Source organism: Papaver somniferum, chromosome 8, assembly GCF_003573695.1.
Source record: "Papaver somniferum cultivar HN1 chromosome 8, ASM357369v1, whole genome shotgun sequence".
Lineage (NCBI taxonomy): Eukaryota > Viridiplantae > Streptophyta > Magnoliopsida > Ranunculales > Papaveraceae > Papaver > Papaver somniferum.
The window spans coordinates 163,019,314-163,028,652 of record NC_039365.1 but is presented as its reverse complement, the minus strand read 5'-3'; the positions used below and the strand labels follow the sequence as shown (position 1 = coordinate 163,028,652).

Sequence of the window (9,339 nt, the reverse complement as noted above, 5' to 3'; positions counted from 1 at the left end):
AGTTGTATAACTTTATAAAGAAAACAAAAGAGATCTTAACATATCCAACGGCTAGCACCTGCTAGCTTATAAACCATTTGTACGCTATCGCGTGGAGTAGCACAGCCCAAAAAAAAAAACTAGAGAAAATCAGATCCCAATTTAAGTAAAAATAATTGAGCTCATAGAGGGCACATTTTCTTCAGCTTCACTTCATCATGAGCTCATAGATTGTCTCGACACATTTAGGCGATGGCCTCGATAGCTTTTGCTGCAAAACAGCAGAAGGCAAAGGAAAGAACAACAGGGAAGTAGTCATAGACTGGCTTTTAGGGGAAGTATTCAAGTTTTTCTGATCGTACAAAAAAGTAACGCTAGAAACAGGGATTGAACCTGTGACCTTGTGGTTAACAGCCACACGCTCTAACCAGCTGAGCTATTCCAGCTTTGTTTATTGAAAAAGCACAAATCTACTGAAATTAGAATCAAAAGTAAAGTAAAAAACAGCATCCCATCCTGCAACAGATCTTTGGCATCTTGGAAAGCGCGCGACTGGCTTTGGGGGTGGCAATTGCCTTCACTCCCTCAGGTAACGAAAAAGGTCATGTTTAAACAGTGAATGTTCATTAGAAGTTCAATCATAACGTGAATGTATAATTCCATGTTGCACCGAGGAAGTAAAAAGAATGTTTAAATATCAAGAAAGGGGGCACAACTTGATTTAGACATATGTTCTTACAGTTATCAAGAACAACCCAAGTAAGTAATGAATGGATGATGAATCTAGCTAATCTTTTACATAGCTGCATTCACTTTCCAGGGTCAAAATTTGTGACGAAAGCCCAATCATTGTTTCTAACGTAACATGTAGTCGTCGTTATTGCAGCAATAGATTGGTAAACATATCTATAATTAGAAAAGTGAAAACTACAGGGAGATCCATTTTCCCAGATTTTTCCACTGTGAAACCCACGCCCAAAAAAACTCAAGCGCACACCCATTTTATGTGAGAAAATTTCTCACAAACCCAGAATTTATAAAATTATGTTCCGGTTTATTTTTCTCTTCTCTTATTTCTCTCTTTTTCTTATGTGCTTCTCGTCTCTCTGTCGACCTCAATTCAAAGGAATTGAGGGAATCAATTCTTCAAACAGCCGCTGCCAAATCGAGATGGAGACTTCATGGATCCGTATAAAAAAAATGGAGTTGATGCTAATGGTAGTGGAATTGCAGGGTTATTTGCAATAACAGTTGGGTTGTTTTGAATCTAGGGTAATCAGATTGAAGACTTCTTCCAACGCAGCAGCAACAAAAGATTTCGGGGGTTTTCTGGGTCATATGAGTTTGGGGTTGATGAGCTTGGGAAAGAGAAGAAGATGAGTATGATTGCTGAACTTGGGAAAGAGAAAAATATGAGTATGATTGAACTTGGGGGGTGCGAAATTATTCCCAAGGTGCACATATTGATGGATCGAGAATTAGGGATTTCAAAACAAAACGAAATGACTCTAATTATTTCAGTTCTTTATAACAATCCCTACAACAACAAAAACCCTCAAACCTCTTTGTCCTCAGTGAATCTGAACTTACATTTGTCCTTGACCCTCGATGAATCTGTACCTTCACTTTAACGGAAACTCTCAACCCTCGATGGATCTATGATTTCACTTATGTGTCTCTGCAAAGAAGCAATGAAATTAAATCTTCTAATTCTCAGTGGTTTTGTTTCAGATCCCATTTCTTTCAAATAAAACATCAAAAAACACTCAGATTAAAGAGTACTAAAGCGACACCTTATGAAAGTGTTGCTTGTGAATTCCTCCTCCTGCCTGCAAAAAAAGAAGTTCTTCTTAACATCTCCAAGATGATGCCGATACCAGCTCCCTCCTCTGCCAACAAAGCACAAGTGAAGCTTGTCGTTTCTCTACATGAAACCCTCTTCCTTGTAGCCTTTTCAATAAACACTCAGCTTGGGTCTCCATGAAATTACTGAAAGTTAAGTTGGTGTTGCTATTGTGAGCTGTTGCCTGGAAGAAGAATTGGTGGTACTGGTTATAAGCTGAAATGGTGGTGCCGAGAATAAAGCTCAAGTTATGAGCTGAGGTTTAATGGAATGGTTGTGAACTCAAAGAAGAAAGATAGTGGCATCTCAGGTGGTGTATGGCAGTGGAAGCTGATGCACTGAGCAGGGTTGTGTTGCAGAAGTAGAGTTGAGATGGAAGCAAGCATAGGCCTGGTGCAAGACAGCAAGATGGAAGTGCAGATGGGTTTGGTGTGCGTGTGACATGTATTTAAAAGAAAATGGAGGTGTGAACAGTGATGCATAACAGGTTATGCATCTACAAAATTTGTTGCATAACTTGTTATGCATTCTCGAAATTTGTTGCATAACACGTTCTGCGGCATTTATTTATTTTTTGCATAACTTGTTATGCAATCCAGAAAATGGTTGCATAACACGTTATGCAACTACTTTTCTCTTAGTATTAAAACCAACAAAAAATAAGGTTGCATAACTTGTCATGCACCTACAATAATATCTACATAACATGTTATGCAGTCGTGAAAATAGATCCGAAAATATGACTGCATAATGCATTATGCATCAAGAAAATTGTTGCACAATCTTTTATGCATCGAGAAAATAGATGCATAACCTGATATGCATCCGTGAATATGGATGCATACTGCATTATGCATCAATTATTTATGTACGCACTAAAATCAACCAAAACAATGGTTACATAACTTGTTATAGATGCATAATTTTTTATGCAGGTGCATAACTTGTTATGCAGTCGAGAAAATGGTTGCATAATTCGTTATGCGTCTGCATAATGCATTATGCATCGATTTTGGTGGCTGCATAATGGTTATGTATCAAGTTTTTGAAATTTTTTCCTAAAACGATGATCACCTCCGTTTTTTTCGTGAAAAACAAAAATTTGATATTGTTGTTTGTACTCGTTGCGTATCTCTCTTTAAAAGATTTCCAACGATATAAAATTTGTAAATTTCAAAGGCGCGGATTTTTAGATATGTTATATTCAAGTTGCGTTGTCAATTATACCCCTGATGCATAACCCGTCATGCAGATGCATAATCCATCATGCACACATTTTTGATAATTTCATATAATTATGGGTGTCACGTAAATAATTATGGGTGTCACGGTACCCAAAATTAATTTTGGGCCTCACAATAAGAATATTATTTTTTTGGGGTCTCCCCCTAATTTTCCCATTAGAAAAATCAAGAGTCGCAATCAAAGTGCTGACAGTAATAATACAGTAGAATTGAGCAAAGCAAAACAAAAAATGGTTAACTTAGAAAACAAGCGTCAATCATCGAGAGATTGCCGGTTTGATGTGCCATCTCTAAGAGATACATGGTAGTGGTACTACCACTGTGGTAGTGCTCCTTTTCACGCAATTGTATAAGCAGTATTAAGCACATCCTGAACAATCTTCAGTAACTTCTCCTCAGTACTAGAGTGCAAATAATGAGAGGCCCTATCTTTCTCCGTTTTCAAACATTCCTCGGCCTTCATCGCATACTCTTCTCGTGTCCAATTTGAAGCTTTCCTAGAATAATAATCCGCTGTATCATTCAAAAACGGTGTTTCAAAATCATTAACGTAATATTCCATATTTTGTGCGTCATTTTCATTTCCAATGTCAACAAAAATCTCTAAAACATTCTTGACCAACGTTTGATCGATTTCCTCTCCTTCACGTTCTTTATTAATCAACGAAAGTACAGCATCCTTAACCTGAACTTCAATCTCTGCACCAACAATTTCAAGGAAGCAACCAAACCCAACATCTTTGAACATTGGAAGGTTTTTATGCGCAACATAATTGCGATTGAGAAAATTGAAAGGTTGAGAAAGCCTCCTTACCATATCTTTATAACTTACCCACCTCTTAACGAGTTCTTGCAACATAGATACGTTATCACGCTTCTCTTGAATGGCTGGTAAAACTTTTGATTGCAAGTAATCATTATAAACACCTTCATATCTTTCGTAAAGCTGTGTGATATAATGATGAGGAGGTTTCTGATTGCACATATTGTAAGCTGCTGTGTATAGCTTCATATAAAAAGCCGCGTCCATGGCTGTTTCACCAGGGACGCCTTCAATAATATTTATCACCTTTGTGATCCCCATCTGCAGGATTGCCCACCCTTCCTCCAACTCTACCACTGGCGTATTCATTGTGCCCAAACTACCTCAACTCCAGACCCTAAACTCAGACAATTTAAAAGTGACCAAAGACAAAGGAAGAAAAGAAAGCTAATGAGAAAAACTTCAGGCCATGAACTTATTTTTATAGGGAAAGAAGAGTAGCCCCATTTAGAATGTAATTCTTTTTTTGGTACAGTTGCTATACTAAGGAAACAGCCAGCCATGCTTCCTAAACCGTGTAGTGCTATATAAAAATAATTATGCAGACGAGGGAGTCACATGGTCCATGAAACCCTAACCTTTCACATAACTGGATGTCCTTGGTTTGGTTACTAGGTAGGCTTGGTTGCAGGAATTGTTGCTAATGAGTTATCCTCGTTACTTGAACCATTCACTCACACTTGACTGTTGAAAAATCTGCGGATTACTACATTTGGGAATGCCTCCGGTCTTAGGCCCATGTATTTTCATTACATTGAATCAAGTGAATGAAGTGTACAACATTCAGTCTGGGGTTACAAGCAAAGCTGCAAAAGAAACCAAACCAGGGATTAACATACAGTACCACTTTGGTGCAGTACTGGGTACATTCCCACTAACTACCGTATCAACATACTAGTCGTTTGAAGGTGCAGAAATTCAATTGATCAATTGGAGCCAAGTGAGATTTGGAAAAAGGTCTTGTTTAAACTACTGATATCCAAGATGCGAATATAACGTTCATTAGAATTTCAGAAACAACTTGACTATAAAATTCCATGTTGCACCCAGAAAGTGCAAAGAATGTTTCGAAATTAATTTAGAAGGTGTCACAACTTGATCTAATTGCATCACAAATTGGTTAATCTTATAGTTGTTAAGAACAATCCATGTCACAAATCTAACCAACTTTTTACATGGCCTCTACATTTACTTCCCAGGGGCAAAATTTGTGGCGAAAGCCCAAGCATTTTTGCTAACAGGATCAGCAAGATGATCAGCCAAGTTCTCCAAAGGTCCTTTACCGGTCACAATAGCTTGAACGAAGTATCCGAACATGGAGAACATTGCCAATCTTCCATTCTTTATCTCCTTCACCTTCAACTCAGCGAAAGCCTCTGGATCATCAGCAAGTCCAAGTGGGTCAAAACTGCCACCAGGATAAAGTGGGTCGACAATTTCACCAAGTGGTCCACCAGCAACACGGTAACCCTCAACTGCTCCCATCAAGATAACTTGTGTAGCCCAAATAGCTAAAATGCTTTGACCATGTACCAAACTTGAGTTCCCTAGGTAGTCCAATCCACCCTCACTCAAAATTTGTGCTCCGGCTTTGAACCAAACGGCCTCTCCGAATTTTACACCATTACGTGAGAGTAATTCGGGAAAGATGCATCCTAGAGCTCCAAGCATTGCCCATCTACAGTGAATCACTTCAAGCTCGCGGTTCTTAGCAAAAGTTTCGGGATCGGCAGATAGCCCGGTGGTATCCCAACCATAATCACCAGGGAATTCACCATTCAGGTAAGATGGAGATTCTCCAGAGAAGGGTCCCAAGTATTTAACTCGGTCAGGACCGTACCATGGGCTATTAGATGAAACTGCTGGTGTGGATGATTTAGCAGGTTTTGCCACTGTCTTTTTCTGAAAGAGCATGGTGATTCTTCCTTCACCTTCTGGAATGGACGTGTCAGTTTTACTGCCTTTCCAGCAAGAGAAGGAGAAGAGAGAGCCATTGTTGAAGCAGGCATTATGGATGTGATGGAAATAAGATTCAGAATGAATGAAAGGATTGACAGTTAGATGAGTTTGTGTTTTGAAGCTGTTGAATTTGAGTTGTATAAATAGAAGTGTTACTTATCTTTGAATATCTGAATGTATCCTGTAATTGGCTAATGAAGTTCCATGGTTCTGCATAACAGATGAACAATTGGCATCCTTTCACCCACAGCTTAAGAAAATCAAAGATTATGAATACCAGACATGGAATACTCCACTTGCTACTTGTTATATCTTTTACAGGATCTGACATTTGTTCTGGACCACCAGAAAAGATAGCTGGTGGATTCAAAGGATATCACCTCTTAACCTGTCTCGTATTTCCTTTTTAATATATCCTAACATTATTGAAGGCTTATCAAACATGCAGCACAAAAATATGTCGAACTAGATATTACTTATCTTAGGAGAAAAATCTAATGTTTCCTTATATGGTTCGCCGGGTTCTGGTAAAGAAACTAAACCTCTCAAGCATGCTCATACATGTGGTCTATGGAAGAAATTCAAAACACCGGGTACTGTTTAAAGGCAACTCCCTTATCAGAGTTGGAGATGGTAACTCAGTGCTTTTCCTGGGAACATTGGGTCTCAAATTGCCTCAACTAAAAAATGAACTATTTGCAAATGTACAGCAACTGTTAATGCAGATGGCTCTTAGAACTTGGGTCTTGACAGAAGATTTTTTCAGGACTCAGATTTAAATAGAACAAGTTTGTTTAAACTATGCTGTCGAGATGTCTTTTAGTGGAATGGGTGAAGACACTTATCACATGGAACATAGATCAGGGTTACTCACTGTCAAATCTTGTCATTCAGCAATCCAGAAAGAAAGAAAAAAACGAGCACAAAACTTAATTTTAGTGTTTGGTCTAGCCACAGTCTCACAATATAGGGTTATTTATTTCTTTGGCTGGCGTGCTACAAAAGATTAGTCACCATGGATACCATCTACAAGAGAGGGAAGCTGTTGATAAATGAGCTTTTCTTTGTTGCTCTGTAGGTGAGTTGGCTACTCATCTCCTCTTTCACTGCAGAGTGCAAATTCTCTGCTCAGGTTTGGGACTACTTCATAAGCAGTGTTGGTCGCCAATGGTTCCTTCCTAACTGTACAGATTCCATAATCTACAGTGTGTGAGTCAGTGCACCTCTGGCTCCCTATCACTACTGGTATATGTTGATCTATTTGGAAATGAAGAAAGGCAACTGTCTTAGAAGACCCTACACGCTACAGTTGAGGTCAACAAAGTAATCAAACAAGTCAAAATCCATGTCTTTTGTTTGGCTAAAAATAATGAAGATCTTAAAGGTTCTAGTTGAGATATTGTGTTAGCTAGATGGCACAGTTTCTAATGAATGCTGCAAATGTCCCAAGTATCGTTGAAGATAATAGATACAAAGCCTACTCTTATTCCCATTGAGATACTGTGTTCTACTCTAGAACTTCCTTACACAGATGCATAAAACAACAAAGTTTTCATCGCATAGCTCCAAGTTTAACTTCTTCTGGAACAATGGGAATAAGATCGCGACGCCTACTCTTATTGTATGAACAACTGTAATTAACCTATCAGTAAAACCGAAAAGGGAAAAATGCATAAGAATAACAATTTACTACCTGCCATGAGGAGCAGTAGCTACTCAATCCCTGACTTCTAACACATTATGACAAATTAAAAAGTCAAGGAAAATCAGAAAATACCTTTAATTGAATGGTCCTCAAGCAAGTCTCCAAGTTTCTTTCTTCTTTATCAAAATGCCATCAAGCCAGAAGAATTGCAAGCCCCCGCACCGACAGAAAACTGACCACTTCAGAGGCTTTTAATTTTCCTTTGCCGTGTAGTTAACAATTAAAGCTTCCATGTGAATGGTTTTGAATCAATTCTTCAAATAAATCACTGAAATTTTACACCTTCGATTAAATTTTTGCGCCTTCACATTTTAAATTAGATTTTGCAAGAAAATGTATGTACCTCTTACAAACACCATCGCAGCAGGATCCCATAACGCATCCCCACCTCACAGAACCCACTTCACAGCATCCAGAAGAAACAAAAGCCAAGGAAATTGCATACTCAGAGTTAGAAAGAAAACAACATATAAAACCTCTCTATGGTTGTGTTCCCCTTCTTAGTAGTTAGGGACTCGGGTTGAACCTCAATGCTGCAGATTATCTAAAGTTTGGCATAAGAATAAGCTAAGGCCACATGGTAAGATAACCTGAACTAATTGACACATTTCATTTCACTTAGAGCCCCTAACAATTCACTAGTCCTAAGCAGAAATCCTACCAATGAAGCCAATAATACTCTTTGTTTTTACTTATTTGTGTCTATTTAAATGAAACGGTGAAAAATAAATAAAAATGCAGTGTATGTAATTCAGATTCAGATAAATTAACACTTCCAGATTTCAAAATGGGTTTCAATTGATTCATTTCAAAAATTTAAGACACAAACAAGATATTGGATTTGAAATTGACATTCCTCCGAAGATTGACAAGACTACTAATTACATATGTGAAACCATAATTCCCAAATATGAAACCACTAAGACAAAAGAACAGAAGAACCCCAATTCGTAAAACCTAAAGAGCAGAAACAGCAATTAAGAACTAGTAAACTTAGTAACAGCTTTGGTACCCTCAGAAACAGCATGTTTAGCTAATTCACCAGGAAGAACAAGACGAACAGCAGTTTGGATCTCTCGAGAAGTGATAGTTGGCTTCTTGTTGTACCTTGCCAATCTGGACGATTCAGCAGCAAGTTTCTCAAAGATATCATTAATGAAACTGTTCATGATACCCATAGCTTTACTTGAAATACCAATATCAGGATGAACTTGTTTCAGAACTTTGAAAATGTAGATCTTGTAAGTCTCAACTGATTTCTTTGATTTCTTCTTCTTCTTATCTGTTGATGAAGCATCCTTGCTTGGTAACTTCTTCTCGGCTCTGGGTTTCTTCTCTGCTGGTGCTTTCTCAGCTTTCTTTTCCTCGGCGGGTTTCTTTTCAGCTGGCTTCTTCTCTGCTGGTTTCTTCTCTGCTTTGGGTGCCATTTGAACGGAAACTTGACCAGAAAATGAAATGTTTTTTCAGAGTAAGAAAAGAGAGTAAAGGTGTTGTTTGGTGTGAAATTGAAACTTGAAAGAAGAAAGTGGGGTTGTTTATATAGGGCCGTTGGTAGAGTATGATTGGTGAGATTTATTTCATACGGATCGACAGTATTCACCGTTGATTATGGTGAAGGTAATTTGTTCCATACGGATCGACAGTATTCACCATTGATTATAGGTACTTTATTTTATGCGGATCGACAATGTTTTCTTTTTTATGGGAGCAAGTCTTATGGTGGAAGAGTTCCACCTTCCACGCTACTTCAACATTTGGAACTGTGGATGGAAGTGCAAGTGTAGTG

The 9,339-nt window shown here is 38.2% G+C and overlaps 2 protein-coding genes, 1 non-coding gene and 1 pseudogene across 3 annotated transcripts; all 4 read right to left on the bottom strand.

Annotated features, from left to right (window-relative positions):
* Positions 1-351: 351 nt before the first annotated feature.
* TRNAN-GUU lies at positions 352-425 on the bottom strand. Its single transcript has one exon. It is a non-coding gene; the product is annotated as a tRNA-Asn (tRNA).
* A 2,978-nt stretch (positions 426-3,403) lies between these two features.
* Positions 3,404-4,198, bottom strand: LOC113306352 (cullin-1-like). Its single transcript, XM_026555299.1, has one exon. It carries the CDS (start codon positions 4,196-4,198, stop codon positions 3,404-3,406), a length of 795 nt encoding a protein of 264 aa, XP_026411084.1.
* A 784-nt stretch (positions 4,199-4,982) lies between these two features.
* LOC113301407 lies at positions 4,983-7,805 on the bottom strand (annotated as a pseudogene).
* Positions 7,806-8,333: 528 nt separating this feature from the next.
* On the bottom strand, positions 8,334-9,054 carry LOC113303796 (histone H2B.3-like). The gene has a single exon (XM_026552878.1). It carries the CDS (start codon positions 8,978-8,980, stop codon positions 8,531-8,533), a length of 450 nt encoding a protein of 149 aa, XP_026408663.1. The 5' UTR covers positions 8,981-9,054; the 3' UTR covers positions 8,334-8,530.
* Positions 9,055-9,339: the final 285 nt, after the last annotated feature.

Excerpts from the sequence above, each read along its gene's own strand:
- LOC113306352 (XM_026555299.1), bottom strand. The coding sequence starts at position 4,198 with ATGAATACGCCAGTGGTAGAGTTGGAGGAAGGGTGGGCAATCCTGCAG.
- LOC113303796 (XM_026552878.1), bottom strand. The coding sequence starts at position 8,980 with ATGGCACCCAAAGCAGAGAAGAAACCAGCAGAGAAGAAGCCAGCTGAA.